Source organism: Astyanax mexicanus, unplaced genomic scaffold, assembly GCF_023375975.1.
Source record: "Astyanax mexicanus isolate ESR-SI-001 unplaced genomic scaffold, AstMex3_surface scaffold_32, whole genome shotgun sequence".
NCBI classification, from domain to species: Eukaryota; Metazoa; Chordata; class Actinopteri; order Characiformes; family Acestrorhamphidae; genus Astyanax; species Astyanax mexicanus.
Window position 1 is genome coordinate 3,390,868 of NW_026040042.1, and position 17,329 is coordinate 3,408,196.

Sequence of the window (17,329 nt, forward strand, 5' to 3'; positions counted from 1 at the left end):
TTGAGAATTGTCCTGTTGGCGGCGCGAGCCGGGAGCAAAACATGGTTCTATTTGGTTCAAATTGTTGTTAAAAATCTGATCTACACTCGCAATCATGCAAGAGTTTGCTATCAGAGCAACTGGCACCAACATCTATGACCAGGAGACCCTCCTACACCTGCAAAATCCATCCATCCATCCTGCTCTCCAACGCAAGAAGCAAGTGACAACCTCAGAACGGCTAGAGCCAAGCTCTCTCGGGGCATCAGAGAGGCAAAGCGCACCTACGCAAAGAAAATCCACGCCCACTTCCAGGACACTGCTGATACTTGGCGCATGTGGCAGGGCATCCAGGCCATCATCAACTACAAGACACCTCCACCTGCTTGTAACAGTGATCCCTCTCTTCCAGATGCGCTGAACAACTTCTATGCAAGGTTCGAAGCACAGAACCACAAGACTGCAAGGAAGACCACACCTCTTCCAAACGACCAGGTACTGTGCCTGTCCTCAGCTGATGTGCGGAGAACTCTAATCAGAGTCAACCCACAGAAAGCCCCAGGACCAAACAGCATATCTGGTAGAGTGCTCAGAGGATGCGCAGAACAGCTCACAAATGTACTCAAATTTGACCGGGCTGTTTACCCCACACACAGCACGACCACCGAGCGCTTTGTTAGCGGTCACTCAAGGGTGCAGTTTGAGGCGGTGTGGACACTAGGAAGACAGTACACTCTGGCTTGTGTTCTGGCATTAGAGTTTAAATCGGGCCCCAAAGAATCCAGCCTGACCCGACCCGAGCCCGGTGCAAAAGTGCAAAAACACAAAAATATATTATTACTATTAGCAGCTGCACACCGCACTGCAGTGCGTGAGAAGCTCACGTGCGCACAGTGCCAGAGCTGCGTGATTATAACATTCTATCTGATGCAACATATTTTTAACAGTTTGATTTGTTACTCTGCTATATTGTGTGTATAATGCATAGGGTTTTATAAAATAAAAATAGCATTAAAAACAGACATCTACATCACAGATCATTTTCTTGAGCCCGACCTGAATCTAAGCTCTAACTGGCATGGGCTGGCAAGTGCAGTGATCGAGATGTTACTGTGCAATAATGCTGCTGCATTTGCTTACTCATTATTAATTGTTCATTTATTGGTTTGAGTAGTTGGTATTAGTTATAGGTCACATTTCGCATTTGTTTGATCAGGACTGATACTAATATGGCCTGGCTTTTATTGACAATTTTAACCTGTTATGGAACCGTCCCTCGTTCTACAGGCACGACAGAATCCATCCAAGCAGTCTCGGTTCACAGATTTTAGGGCACAACATATTTTACTCTGTTTTAAACCTTAGATGACTGCCTAAAAATGAGAATACTCATTTAATTTCACCAATAGCCACCGTGTGTAATCCTAGGACCAGCACTTTCCATAATCACAAAAAGAAAAACGCAAAGCATTTTAACAGTTTTATCCATACAAATAACTTAATTTACACTCCCCTTCAATTGTGTCCTCTTATTAAATCCCCCATGATTTAATAGTTTTAAACTTAGAAAGGGTCTTAGAATTCTGCATCTAAATATCAGAAGTCTACTGCAAAAAGATAAAATGGACCAACTGAAAATTTTAAGTGCCCAGGCTGATCCCGATATTTTAATTCTGACAGAAATCTGGCTCAGGCATCATGTAAGTGACACTGATGTAGCTTTAGAAAAATTAATGTTTTACAGAATAGGCAGAAAATCAAGAGGAGGTGGAGTAGCTGTTTTTTATAAAAACGAATATCGAAGTTGAAATATTAAAAGCCATTTCTCACTGAATCATTTTAAACTTTTATATTCTAATCACCATCAGAAAGCCTGTGACGGTTTTAAATTATTTTTTTATTAGTTTATCTTTTTTTCTCATTCTATTTTATTTTATATAATTTTTTATTTGTATTTATTTATTTTTGTTTATGTAGTATTACTTAATTTTTTTATTTTTTATTTTGTTTTAATGTTTTATATTTTCATTCTTGTTCTTAGTTCATTCACAGTTTTTCATTTAATCACTTATCGTTTTTAACATTTTACTTTACTTTTGCTATTATCTATTTACTTCTTTTATATTTTATACATTTTTTACTTTTTACGTGTCAAAGTTTTATTATGGAATTTTAGAATTTTCTGTTTTACATATACATTTTAATTAATTTTTGATTTAAAATTAGTACTTCTTTTATTTTTTTACCATTTTATTTCTTATTATTTCTAAATTATTATTAAATGTGTTCAATCCCTTTGATGTTATAAAGGCTCGGCAACATTGTAAATGAGGGTCACCCTCAATGTTTTTCCTGAGTGAAAATAAAGGTTGATTGATTGATTGATTTATTGATTGATTGATTGAGATCACTTAATAGAATGAGCCCAACCATAACACACCAACAAGATGTTAATTTCATCTTTAGTGAAGTGTTGTTATCTCTTACTTCCTGTGTTGGCCCTTCTTCCTCATCTAAGCAAGGAAGTGATATTTCTATCCCAAACTATGTATTTATAGGCTGGAGGTTGGAGTGATTGAGTGAACGATTTGGTTGATGGACCAAATTATTTTTTGTGTGCACGTTTTAGAAGTATTTGTTTTAATAATAGGTTTTATCATTAATATGGATTTTTTGTTTATCTATATAGTCATGTGTGTGTTTACAAATATTAGATAATGCCTAAATATGTTATTTTATTATTTAAATTTCAGAATATGTATCCAACACTTTTCTGATTTTTTAAAGCATAATAGTGAATTATTTATATATACTTGGCAGAACTGAAACAATGTTTGTGATTTGATTGAGGTGTTTCAGAGGTGGAATCAACAAAGATGTTCTTTGAACTTGTTTAAGTTTTGGTTTGTAAAGCTCTTTGGGAAATACTTGTAGAACTGACTTGTTCTTCTCTCAGGTTCTGCACTAGTTAATTTGTTATTTACTAATAGTGATCACTTTCGGGAAACGCACCCCTGATTGATATGTTTAAATAATCAATAAAAACACAGACTAATCAATATTACAAAATATAAAACAGCACAGATTAAACACTGAATAATGAAAATACTCACTCAACCTTCCTGGATACTTTCACCACTGGCAGCAGCCTCAGAAAACATTCTTCTGATCTCTGAAATTTCCTCAGGTCAAACTCATTCAGCTCCTCTTCTGAATTCAGCATCACAAACGCCACAGCTGACCACTGATCAGGAGAGAGAGTAACTCCACTGAGATCACTGGACCCTCCTCTGTTCAGGTATTTCTGGACTTCCTGCACTAGAGAATGATCATTCAGTTCATTCAGACAGTGGAACAGACTGATAGTTTTCTCTGGAGAGGGATTCTCCCTGATCTTCTGCTTGATGTACTCCACTACTTCCTCTTTACTGTGAGAGATGTTCTCTGTCTGTATCAGGAGACCTCGTAAGAGAGTCTGATTGGACTCCAGTGAGAGACCCAGAAGGAATCGGAGGAAAAGGTCCAGGTGTCCGTTCTCACTCTGTAAGGCCTTGTCCACGGCTCTCTTCAGGAAGTCAGACATTGTTCCTTTTTTTACAAAAAAATAGAAAAATCTAGATAGAACATTTCTGTTGTTGGAGATGAAGGACAGAAACGCATATAAAGCAGCCAGAAACTCCTGAACACTCAGATGCACAAAGCTGAAAACCTTCCCCAGGTGAAGTCCAAACTCCTGTCTGAAGATCTGGGTGCACACTCCTGAGTACACGGACACTTCTCTGTCATCAATGCTGCACTTTCTCAGATCTTCCTCATAGAAGATCAGGTTTCCTTTCTCCAGCTGTTGGAAAGCCAGTTTTCCCAGAGCCAGAATAATCTCTCTAGTCTGCTCAAGATCAACATCACTTTTTCTTTGGTACTTCTGGCTGCGGTGTTTGATCTGAAAGATAAGGAAGTGTGTGAACATTTGAGTCAGAGTCTTGGGGATCTCTCCTCCCTCTGCTTCACCCAACATCCTCTCTAGAACAGTGGCTGAGATCCAGCAGAAGACTGGGATGTGGCACATGATGTAGAGGCTTCTGGAGGACTTCATGTGTGTAATGATTCTTTTAGCAAGGCTCTGATCTCTGATCCTTTTCCTGAAGTATTCCTCTTTCTGAGGGTCACTGAACCCTCGTACCTCTGTTACCTGATCAATACAGTCAGGAGGGATCTGATTGGCTGCTGCTGGTCGAGTAGTTATCCATAGGAGAGCAGAGGGAAGCAGGTTCCCCTGGATGAGGTTTGTCAGCAGCACATCCACTGAGGCTGACTGTGTTACATCAGATACTCTCTTATTGTTCTGGAAATCTAGAGGAAGTCGACATTCATCCAGACCATCAAAGATGAACATGACTTTGTAACGATGATAATCTCCTGGTTTTAAGTATTTTGTATCTTTAAAAAACTGATAAAGAAGATCCTCCAGACTGATTTTTTCAGTCTTCATCAGATTCAGTTCTCTAAAAGGAAGTGGAAATATGAAGAGAACATCCTGATTGGCTTTTCCTTCAGTCCAGTCCAGAATGAACTTCTGCACAGAGACTGTTTTTCCAATTCCAGCAACTCCTTTAGTCAGCACAGTTCTGATGGACTGGTCTTTAAAGAGGTCGTTACATTTGATGGGTGTCTCCTGTGTTGCTGGTCTCCTGGATGCTGCTTCAATCTGTCTGACCTCATGTTCATTATTGACCTCTCCACTCCCTCCCTCTGTGATGTACAGATCTGCGTAGATCTCATTCAGAAGGACTGAGGTTCCAGCATTTGAGATTCCTTCATTAATTTTCTGAAACTTCTCCGTCAGAGTAGATTTGATCTTTCGGTGGCAGGATGGAGCCAGTTCTAATAAACAGAGAAAAATAGAAAAAATAAAGCACATATTAACACATTAGTTTACTATTAATGTATTATTACTATACTATTAATATGATATTACTATAAATTAGGGATGGAACGGTTCTCTGTATTTTATCATACTGTTCGGTTCGGCCAGTTCGGTTTAATACACCCGGATGAACAGCAATATTTCGGTGCGCGCACTAACAGAGCGAACGAACGCTCTGCTGCTGTTTATTGCTGCCTTCAACCCCATAGATTACGCTATTCTGCTCGAATCTTATAGAAATAAAAAGATCTGGTACCAACACAGTTCTTCAACAGAGGCAATGTTAAATGCTGATAAACCATTACTTGACCTAGTCAATTCATCTCTTAGCATGTGCTACGTACATAAATCTCTTAAATTGGAAATCTCAGCACTGCCATCTTTGTATTGCTAGATTTTATTGCTGCCTTCAACCCCATAGATTACGCTATTCTGCTCGATAGGTTTTAAAATCTTACAGGAATTAAAAGATCTGCCCTCACCTGGTTCAGATCCTGTCTGAGAGATCACTACCAGTGTGTTTATTTAAACAATGAATGCTCTTATCACACTAAATAAAGTAAAATATAATATGGAACCTGTTTCTACATTATCTATAGCTCTACATTATCTCTTTAACATTAACACTGAACATATACCATCACCTACTCACACTCATAACTCAGAACCTGTTTCTACATTATCTATAGCTCTCCATTATCTCTTTAACATTAACACTGAATATATACCATCACCTACTCACACTCATAACTCAGAACCTGTTTCTACATTATCTATAGCTCTACATTATCTCTTTAACATTAACACTGAATATATACCATCACCTACTCACACTCATAACTCAGAACCTGTTTCTACATTATCTATAGCTCTACATTATCTCTTTAACATTAACACTGAACATATACCATCATCTACTCACACTCATAACTCAGAACCTGTTTCTACATTATCTATAGCTCTACATTATCTCTTTAACATTAACACTGAACATATACCATCACCTACTCACACTCATAACTCAGAACCTGTTTCTACATTATCTATAGCTCTACATTATCTCTTTACCATTAACACTGAATATATACTATCACCTACTCACACTCATAACTCAGAACCTGTTTCTACATTATCTATAGCTCTACATTATCTCTTTACCATTAACACTGAATATATACTATCACCTACTCACACTCATAACTCAGAACCTGTTTCTACATTATCTATAGCTCTACATTATCTCTTTAACATTAACACTGAACATATACCATCACCTACTCACACTCATAACTCAGAACCTGTTTCTACATTATCTATAGCTCTACATTATCTCTTTACCATTAACACTGAATATATACTATCACCTACTCACACTCATAACTCAGAACCTGTTTCTACATTATCTATAACTCTCCATTATCTCTTAAATTCTCTTCTCTTTAAATTCTAAATTAATTTACATAATGAGAAATCACATGACTCTCACTGGTCTGCAGTTTGTTAGCGAGGTCTGTCTGGTTCATGTTTCTCAGGACGTGCAGTGTGATCTTCAGCGCTCCCTCTCTGACACCACTCTGATCCTCCTCATCCTCCTCCTCTCTCCCAGAGCATGCTGGGTAATCCAGATTCTTCAGCATCTTCAGAAACCTCTCCAGCTGATTCTTTACCAGAGAAATGACTTTGTGCTCCAGTTCCTGATTAAACACATGGTAAAATATGGTAGTAAGACCAGAACAGATAATAGTTTTATAAAATAATTTGTGGTTTATGTCAATATAATGTTTTGGATATGGGATGTGTTGTGTTGGATTGAGATCAACGGCAAAACTTTTTAAATATTATTTCTAACCCTCAGAAATCAGAGTTTCTCAGAATATAACAGAACATGTTATTATAGTGTGGAACTGTTTAACAGTTTAATATGAAAACATAATGTAATCTATGTGGCTCTAAAGCAATGACTAATATTAATAAATGGTCTTTATCGTAAATGAATGTATGACATTACTGATGTGTGACTTAATCATTATGTAAATCACAATTATAGACAAACACAATCTCACTAAATCTATAACACATATACTGTTGTACTCGTTCTGTATTTTATAGAGTATGTTAATGGATATTAAAGATCTAATTGGCCAAACTAAAACTACTGCTAAATATAAATATTACATTATTTTTCATGCTACAATAATAAAAACAGCCGTAATTGAAAATTCTTACTTTCTTACTTTCTTACGAGTAAGAAAATGCAAAACATTAAATTTAGTTAACTGAACAGTAATATGTTGGATCTTTTCTGAAATGATATCTACAAATTCTACAATAATAGTTTATATCATATCACTTTATATTTAAAGTTTAAAACATCAAATCACATTTTATAGTGTTCACATGTGCTCTGACATTAGTCACACCTACACACCTTTAATATGGAGTCCATATTTCTCCTGCTGATTTCTGGAGTCTCCTTCTGGACTCTGTCAGAAAACATAACATTAACATATGTTACTAAATGGTGATTGTGAATATATCTACAGAAAGAAAGTTCCAGAAGATCAACCACCACTGCAACACTCCACCAACCTTCACGCTCACCAAAAAGTTAATTCTAGATTTTATCAGATCAGAGAATCATGTTTCTCACAGTCTGGTGTTTTTTTGTAAAATCCAGATGTGTTTTTTACAGAGGTGAGGTTTTTGTTTCCTCCATAAAGATCAGATAGCTGGAGAGCTGCAGTGATGGTTTATCTGCTGAAAGTTTCTCCCATCTGCAAACAGGATCTCTAGAGCTCAGTCAGAGTGATGATTATACACTACACTGCCCAAAGTATTCATTCACCCAATCAAATCATTAAACTCAGGTTCCAATCACTTCCATTACCACAGGTGTACAAAACCAAACACCTCCACACACAGACTGATTCTATTTGTTAGAATTTGCTAGAGTTCAAAGAACAATTTGAAAGTTTCTCATAATTGTTTTCTGATATTAGTAGAATTGTAATTTTCTCTAAAGTGTGTTTTAGTGTAGAAGTTACATTTCTGAATTCAGAAAACACAAACAAGTGTCTTTTTTATCTTATTCTCCAGAGTCACGTCATTCTTACCTGAGGTCAGCAGAACTGTTGTCCTCTCTGAAGCCTATAGGTCGACCCATTGACTGGTCACTCTTCATGGAGACACAGCTGGGTTCAGGTGAGTCTGATCTCTTATTCTGATCCAGTCTAAAACACAACCAGTATCAGACACCATCTACAACCTTTCCAGCATGTTGGTGTGATTCTACATTCATGTGATTTTGATGGTAAATGAGTTTATAATTGGGAAGTTGAACTAGAACAACCTCTCAAGCTTTAATTTCTAAATCATGTTTCTCACATTCTGAGAGACTTTCAGGAAAACCTCAAAGATGATTGAGAAAATTATAAACCCCAGACCTAAATTAGAGGTGTCACAGTAAAGGTGTAACCACTTATGTTCAGACTAAAGTTTTAGTATTTTTAATAACTTCTGCCCTAAAATTCTGTTTTTATTATGGGATACTGAGTGCAGAACAATGAGGAAATGGGTAAAAGTCCATAACATAAACTGTGAAAAACAAACACATATACATACAGTACATAAACTACACTGCCAACAGTATCCCCTCACCCATCCAAATCATTAAACTCAGGATCCAATCACCTCCATTACCACAGGTGTATAAAACCAGCAGATAGACCGCTTTTACAAACATTATTATCATTACCTGAGATTGGTACAATACTTAACAAAAAGTTAAGTGTGTTAATCTGCTGTTCATTAACACACACATACAGTGTTTTTAATAATTATTTGCCCTCTTACTGATTTATTCTTTTTTTTGTCAGATTTCCGTTGATCAGGGTCTCATTTCACTAATGTTAAGACGTACGTGCAAAGATCTACCAGATGTGTCGCTTTTCTGCCTCTTTTTATTGAGCGTTTCACAAAGAAATCACAGAAAATGAAAGCAAATTGTAGTGTGCAGTCTACGACAATCAAATTTAAGGTAGAACTTGCTTTTTTCCTACTTACATAATCCCATTGCAGTTATATTATATTTAATAAAATGGTTTTAAGTGCTGATTTTAATAAATTAGTTCTGTGAAATAAGCTGGGAAAAAGCTAAATTCTGTTCTAATTAAAATCATAGATATTATATACCATCTTTACTCATTATATACCAAATCTACTCACAATCTCACTAAGAATCAACATGTATTAATAAAAACTGCATGGTATTTTACAAGTCATCTTAAAAGATTTTGACATGAGCTAAACAAAGCAGCTGGGTTATATACATAATGGGATACTGCTTTTCCTGTCTGTGCCGCTGAATTCAGCACAACAACGGCTTTACACTCGAGGTCACAGTAATGAGTTTACTTATATTCAACTAAAGTACACAACTTCAAGTATACAAATATACGAATATATACAAATAACGTCAGAAAAAGACCTAATTTTCAACATGTTTGGTACGCACAAAAACAATAACAATATACTGCAATAAAAATGACTTTTGGGTAATGTCTTGTTTTGCTGACAGACTGGGAGGGTTTGGATTATCTAAAGTTTTTATTAACTGCTGCCAAAAATCTCTATGAAACATAAAGTTATTTTTTTTATAAAAGGACTCCATCAGAAGAAGAGCTTTCAGTAGAAAAAAATTTTAAACACAGGACCCAACGATACTGAGTTTTTTAAAAAGAGTGGAGAAAATGTAAATATACAACAGAATTGACATGCCACTACAAAATAATAATAATAATAATAATAATAATAATAATAATAGTAATAATAATAGTAATAATAATAATAATAATAATAATAATAATAATAATAATAATAATAATAATAATAATAATAGTAATAATAATAATAATAATAACCAAATCTGTTGTTATATTATTTTAAATAGTAGGTAATCACTGATCAGTTTTTTTTTTTGTCATATGTTTATAATTCAGACATTGCACGCAATATTTTTTCTAACAACAGTAAATGTAATGTGGAGTAACATGTTAAGGTGGTAAAGTCACCTTTAGATTTAACTGATAATAAACAGAAGTACAGAAAAAATAATATATTTTTTGTGATTAACTGTAACTCTGCAAATGTTGTTCTAAGTTACTATAGAGTGTCAAAACCCACTTCTACACCTTTAGATCCCTGAATATCCTTTCTGGATATTCACTACGAGCTCGTCTCCACCGCACAATCAATGAAAACCTCATATTTGTGAGGTAAAACCCGGATTTCCGTTGGTTCTGAAGTAGTTGCAGAAAGTCAGCTGATTTGAGAGAAATATTTTTTGTGAAATGCGCTTCCTGTAGAAATTGTGAACTGCGAGAGGAAAAAGTCACAAATCGCTTTCGTGAAACAAGCCCCTGATTAACAAACACATTTTAATATCAGACAAAGATAAAAAGCAATGTTTAAACTATGATTTCATTTATTAAAGGGAAAAAATCTGAAATCTAAATCAACCTGTCCCTGTGTAAAACATTATTCCTTAACCTAATAACTGGCTGTATTATTTTTGGCAGCAACAACTGCAATCAAGCTTTACCGATAACTGGAAACAAGTCTTTCACATCTCTGTGGAGAAATTTTGTTTCACTCTTCTTTACAGAATTGGTTTAATTCAGACACACTGGATGATTTTCCAGCATGAATTGCTTTTTAAGATCATGCAACAGCATTGCTTTAAGATTTTAGCCTGGAGTTTTGTTCTGTCAAAAGCGTCATTTCCCAAAGAGGAAGATAAATAAACAAATTTGGATCTGTCGTTTTTCATGTAACTCAATGAAAGCAAAATATGATTTGAGAGAGCTGTACTCCACATTTATGAACAGCAAAAAGCTGACTGTAAATAGTGACCATTTCCTGTATACTCTAATATTAATGTTCTTAATTCTAAAGAATGTATAGTTAGATATTCTGTAGGAAATATCTGTGCAAATGCTTCCTTCACATGCTTTTCCAGATGTTCTGGGGTCAGATGTTTATGTTAAAGCTATTGGATAGTCTGCAGTTAGCTGAGTTAGACAGGACATCAGTGTTGGAGCTGGTAAAGAGTCAGATCAGAGTAAAACCCTGAGGTGGGAGCTCTGGAACGGGGTTCCCAGTCCACAGGGCATACTTATGAATAAAAGCTGTTTCTTCCTGCACTGAAGGGCTGATAGACTCTTCTTTTTTATGTCATTAGGCTTTACATGAACTCACACATTTATTATGAATGAGTTTCACATCCAAACCAGTTTTAGGTGAATTCTCAAATTCTTGCATCAGCCTGTGTTTTCCCCCAAACTGTGTTTTCCAGGTTCAAAGTGCATTTTTTTATCAGATCAAATAAATGAAATGTGAGTCACTTTACACAATCTTTGGACTGTGCTTTCCCAAATCAAATATTGTTTGTTCTAAGGGTTTAGATCAGGGGTCAGCAAAGATATTGCAATTACAGATCTCCTACATACAGACCAGGATTCACAGGAGCACCAAACAGAGTAGAAATGAAAGCCTACTGACTACTATTAATCTACTGAATCACTATGGTGATTAATATGAGACACTGCTGGTTGTGTTCTCTTTTCCTTCAGTATTTTATGTTGTAAACACCTGAGAGTCAAATCAAAATCAAAAGTACTATTCAATATATTTTTTTACAATATCTATTTTTAAGGCTGAAGGAGTTAGAAATAACATATTTCAAATTAATGTATTTTTTTCATATTTAAGGTAAACACAAGGGCTATGTTTAAAAAATATACAAAATACAAAATACTATTTGCTTTCTTGTTAAATCAATTTTACATCTTAACAGTTTGAACTAAGTTCTAATAAAAAAACCTGATACCTGAACAGGTAAAAAAGACTCAACACCTCATTTATTTCCCTGTTGTATTTTTCTCTCACACATATTTACAGCGTGTTTGATTGATGTGAGAGTTTTACTGAAATTTAAATCCTGTAATGTAAAGGCTAGAAAAGTTACACCTGTTAAAAGAAACACTCTGTTAATATAAAAATATATATTTCCCAATAGATTAACGATCCAGATCCACGTAAGAGAACATCTGAAACTGGACCTGGAATGTGGTTCACCTATTAGTGACCTCTGGTGAAGTTTAGTTCTCGAGTCATGTTTTTTTTTTTGCATTTATTGGGTTATAATGGGTTGAACATTGATTATTTTTCGAAATATCCATGATTTATGGTCTGTATTTTGGTTGGAGTAAAATGATGTGAGATCTGGTCATTTAAACTCAGTAAGACTTATCACAGACAATCTCATTGGGAGATTAGGAAACAGAACATTGTACTCTTCTTTTACTTATACATTTTACCACTTTTTAATTCTTTAGTTCTTTTCTGTTATAATTGCAGTAATTATCATTATATTATAGACCCTAAGATAGGACCCTGTGGTACTCTAATAGATAATAACTATCTAATAACTCTAATAGAACTGTAATAGAACTGTGGTAATTTTGCAATAGTGCACTCAAGGTTCGATTGGTTGAATAATCTACTGGTAAACACTGATACTGATACTTTTTGACGAGCACATGAGAACACTCACTTTACCCTCATTTACATCACATTATTCTCTCACCTCTCAGCTTCCAGAGAGACACTCATTTTGGAGCTCATCTTCCTCCTTCAGATTACACCTAATCCTGTAAACACACACACACACATACCCACACACACACACACACACACACACATACACACAGTTAAAACCACATGTTTCCTTCATCTTATAGTTGTTATCTGAAATATTGATATGTATTTCTGTTCTCTTTGTGTCTAAAACTCTTTAAAATCAGGTCAGACAGTAAATTACGAGGCTGAAGTTAGTTTAATATTCGCAGCTACAGCTTTACTGAACGGCCTTGAACTAAAGAGAGCGTTTACACAAACCCGCTGCTGCTCAGATTATATTAAACCCTCACAGATCAATACTGACGGAGATAAAATGAAGGAAAGCAGTACAGCTGTTTATTAACATAGTAAATTTACAATATGCCATTAAATGTAACCTTATTAACACAATCTTCCATCACTTATTTTCTCCAGTTTAACTTACAATATAAATGTGCTGTTCTAGTGTAATTTATTCACTTCTTAATTAGGAAATATTTTACATAGTGAACTAGTCTCCTACTTTGAAGAAAACCTGGCATTAGCCTGGCCCAAGTTAATTTTATACTGTAAAATTAAATATATAGGCAGATGTTCCAATGTGAAGAACTATGTCAACTTCAGCCAGACATGAAGTGTTCTAGTCTTCTACTTTAAGAAAAAACTCAAATTAGCCTGGACCCAGCTGATTTTATACTGCTAAAATAATTGGCAACATAGCATACTGAGCCATTTTGCACAAAAAATTAACATAACTGCAAAATTCCAGTGTGATTTTAAAGAATATTCGATCTTGGGTCAGAACAAATACATATCACATTAAGAGCTCTAGTCTCCTTTTTAAGGAAATTTAGAATTAGCATGGCCCGAGCCGATTTTATACTGTAAAATTAATTGGAAACATGGCAGACCAAGACAGGATGAAGCTCATGTGTATTGATTTATTTATGAAATATTGTTATTATATAATAATTAATATAATGCTAGTATCCAGGAACTGGTAGGAACAGTATTCTAACAGTTTGATTTGTCCCTTCCAAAAATTAAACAGCAGGAAAAGGAAAATTAGCTCTGGCTTGTGTTGAGATTCTGTTCAGAAATGTCCTGCAGTCAGCAGCTTCACTAAACCCAGCTTTCATCTTGCCTGAGAGTCTGGTTAGTTTGTGCTGTGTCGAGTTTGTGCCGAATTCTAAAAATCTTTTCTAATTTTTTAATACTTTCTTTAAGTATTTTCTGACAGATACTCTTGTCTGCTATAACTGTATTTCTGTAGTAAACCCAACGTTCATGCTCAATGTATAATACCTGTATAAATATCAGAATTATAATAATAATATGGTAGCAGGATTTAACAAGGGGTTCATTTTCTGACTGTCACACATTGCATTATATTTGTATGACATGTTGCCAATCAATTCTACAGTATAAAATGAGCTCAGGCCAGGCTATTTTTAGGTTTTTCTAAAAGTAGAAGACGAGAACTCTTCATCTAATGTGGATTTGTTCTGGCAAAAGATGAAAAGGTCCTTCAAAATCACACTGGAACACTGGATATATATAACTGGCTCGGTATGCCATGTTGCCAATTCATTTTACAGTATAAAATCAGCTCAGGCCAGGCTAATTCTAGATTTTCCTTTAAAAAAGGAGAATAGGGCTCTTTATGTGATATGTATTTGTTCTGTCCCAAGATGGAAAATCCTTCAAAATCACACTGGAATATTGGCTTTATATTAATTTTTCGTTACAAAATGGCTCTGTATGCCATTTTGCCAATTAATTTACCAGTATAAAATCAGCTCGGGCCACAATGAAAAAGTTCTTCAAAATCACACTGGAACACCTGCCACATTTTTTGTGTGCACAATGGCTTTTAAAATGCACATATTGTACATTTTTTTTTAAGTAGGAGACTAGTTCTCTATTTAAGATATTTCCTATATAAGAAGTAAATGAATTAAACAAGAACAGCAAATTTAAGGTACAGTAGAGAAAATAAGTGATGGAAGATTGTGTATATAAGATTAAATTTAATGGCATATTGTATATTTACTATGTTAATAAAGAGCTGTACTGCTTTCCTTCATTTTATCTGCGTCAGTATTGATCTGTGAGGGTTTAATATAATCTGAGCAGCAGCGGGTTTGTGTAAACGCTCTCTTTAGTTTAAGGCCGTTCAGTAAAGCTGTAGCTGCGAATATTAAACTAAATTCAGCCTCATCAGTAAATTCTAGTATTAAAGCTTCAGTTTTTACCTCTGTGCTTTTTATCCAAACGCTCTTCACCTTCTTCTCTCCTCTAAACAGAAGCTGCTGAAGATTTGAGGCTTGTTGGAGATGCGGCTGCGCCTCGGCTCGCGGGTCAGTGAGAGCAGCGCGCGCAGTTGGGGGGTGGAGGAGCGGAGAAGTCAGGTCGGACAGTCTCCACCTGCAGCCCACCTGAACAACACAGGATCTCGCGATAATCGCTCTGTTTACAGCTGATAAAATAGACGCAGTAGAAATCACTCTGATACTGGATGAAATCGAGAGTTATTAAATTAAGATGAAAAATAACTTTTTATAAGTATTTACTAAATATACTGTCATGTTACAGATGTATTGTTTATCACTAAATGAATAAAGGGATTCAATTGTGTATTATTCAAAAGTCTGTTTCTCAGACACAGAAGATGAATCACACAATAACACAATCAGCTTTAACATTGTTTTATTATTACAGACCAGCTTTTCTGTTCTTTGTTCTTGGAAATAAATACAACATCATGCTCGTTTACACAGATTTAATTGTTTAGCGCATTTCACCACAGAAAATAATATAAGCAGGAAAAGTAGATCTCAGTGTAATAGTTATGTAGTGCTTTTAAAGACAATTAATAAGAGCAGCTTTTTTGTGAACGTCATACATTTTAAACATCGTGGGAATAAACTGAATGCAGCATTTTTAAATGTGGATTTTAGTCTTTATTTAGTCTTTAGTTTATTTTAGTGAAGGAGATGACGATGAATGTAAATGCTGTCTACAGAAAAAAATAAAGGAAATGAGGAGAAATAGCCCTTAAATAATACGATCATATTTCAGAGTATTTTTACAATAGCAATATTTTTTGGTGATATGACAAAACATTGAAGAAAAAAAACCTGACAAAAGTCAGTAAAATGTCTTACCAGTTGCTATGTTGGGGATTTTAGCTGAGAGGCAGCTCTCTTTTAAACAAACCATACAAAGGTTCATAAACCGATTCCCAATAATTCACTTCCCACCGGCAGTAACACCTAAACCCACCAGATGGAGCCAATGGACTATTTTTCATACAGTCCCTTACCAGCCCTACTACACCTTACAGGGCCCTATTTTAGTGATCTATAGCGCACTAGTTAATTGCGCTTTGCGCAGCTGTATTTAGGGGCGTGTCTTGTGTCTTTGGTATCTTGCAACACCCGGAGACTGTACATGAAGCCACGTGACCAAACCACACTTCACGCTGTTCCCGCGAGACTATAAGCAGCGTGAGGTCATGATCTGACAGATCGCGGCTCTTATCAAAATAAGAGTCCTGCATATATATATATATATAAAGGAGATGCGTTTTAAAATTGTCAGCGTCCTGACATTACTTTCCCACCGCGCTCCGCCACTGCGGGGGCACTCGTTCTGAATTCCGGGAGATTATATGTGACTCGCGGGCATCAGGGAGCCACTACCGAAATGCGGGAGACTCCCGCAGCTTCAGGGACACTTGGTTTGTCTGAAGTGAGGTCTCATCGTGTTGATTCCCAAGGCTAACAAAGACCCCTTGTCTTTAGAAAATTGGAGACATTACCTTATTATGTACAGATTACAAATAGTTAGCTCTTATTTATGCAAATCGCTTATGGTTTTGGGAAGAGTTCTCTTTTCTAAAGCTGAAGGAGTGTCCAAATTGATTTACCCGTGTCATTCTGTATGCATCTCTGACAAAAATATATATATATAAAAAAAGCTAATTTGAATTTTTTTTTATTATCTGAAGTAACAAAATTCACTATTTAACAAGATCTCAACTAATCAGAGAATATAATATAGGTGGTCTTAAAGCTTTAGATTTTGAGGCCTTAAATGGTTAATTCAGAGTAAACTGGGTGAAAGTGTTTTTGCCGCTTCCCAACTCCATGTAGTTTCACATTCCTAGAGCTTTTTTATTTATTTTCATAAACTTGGTGGCTTAGAGTTTTTGCTTAAATGTGATTTTGAATTAAGCAAGATCCCTATCCAGTAATCTAAATTCCACAAGCAATTTTTTCATTTTTGGAAAATGATATTTGCTCACATTTTTAGCCCACATTGATCTTTGCTGTGGAACAATAGGTAAATACTTCTAAACAGGAAATATATATTTTTAACTGAATGTTATGAGAAAGGTATTATACTTGTAACTCATGTAATGGACAGTAGAGGTGTTCTGTTAAGTTTTACTCACTGAGAATATCTGAAAATACCCAAAGCTATTCCTGTGGATTTGATCCATCTTATGCAAAGCACTTTTCTGTTCTCTAATGTTACTTCAATTGATCCCAAATTGACAATAAAAGACTGCAATTTAATGTTTAAAAAGTGCAATAATACTGTTCTCATGATTGCCTTTAAATCTAAACTGTTTAATGATTATAACAGAAGGATGTCTGCAGCGGTAGATCTGGTTATTGCAGCAAAAGCATTTTCTAAATACAGTAAATTGCCAGTTTTACCCGAGGTAAAAGAGACTCATTA

At 35.3% G+C, this 17,329-nt stretch overlaps 1 protein-coding gene across 1 annotated transcript in view; it reads right to left on the minus strand.

Moving 5' to 3' along the window:
- The window catches only part of LOC103029152 (NACHT, LRR and PYD domains-containing protein 3-like), a 442,571-nt gene extending 427,614 nt beyond the window's left edge, over window positions 1–14,957 (minus strand). The window contains exons 1-2 of the mRNA XM_049473016.1: window positions 14,836–14,957; window positions 12,549–12,612 (exon numbers count right to left, since the gene is read on the minus strand). Coding sequence (XP_049328973.1) covers window positions 12,549–12,586 — 38 coding nt within the window. The 5' untranslated portion in view covers window positions 12,587–12,612; window positions 14,836–14,957. The remainder of the gene's footprint in view (window positions 1–12,548; window positions 12,613–14,835) is intronic.
- Window positions 14,958–17,329: the final 2,372 nt, after the last annotated feature.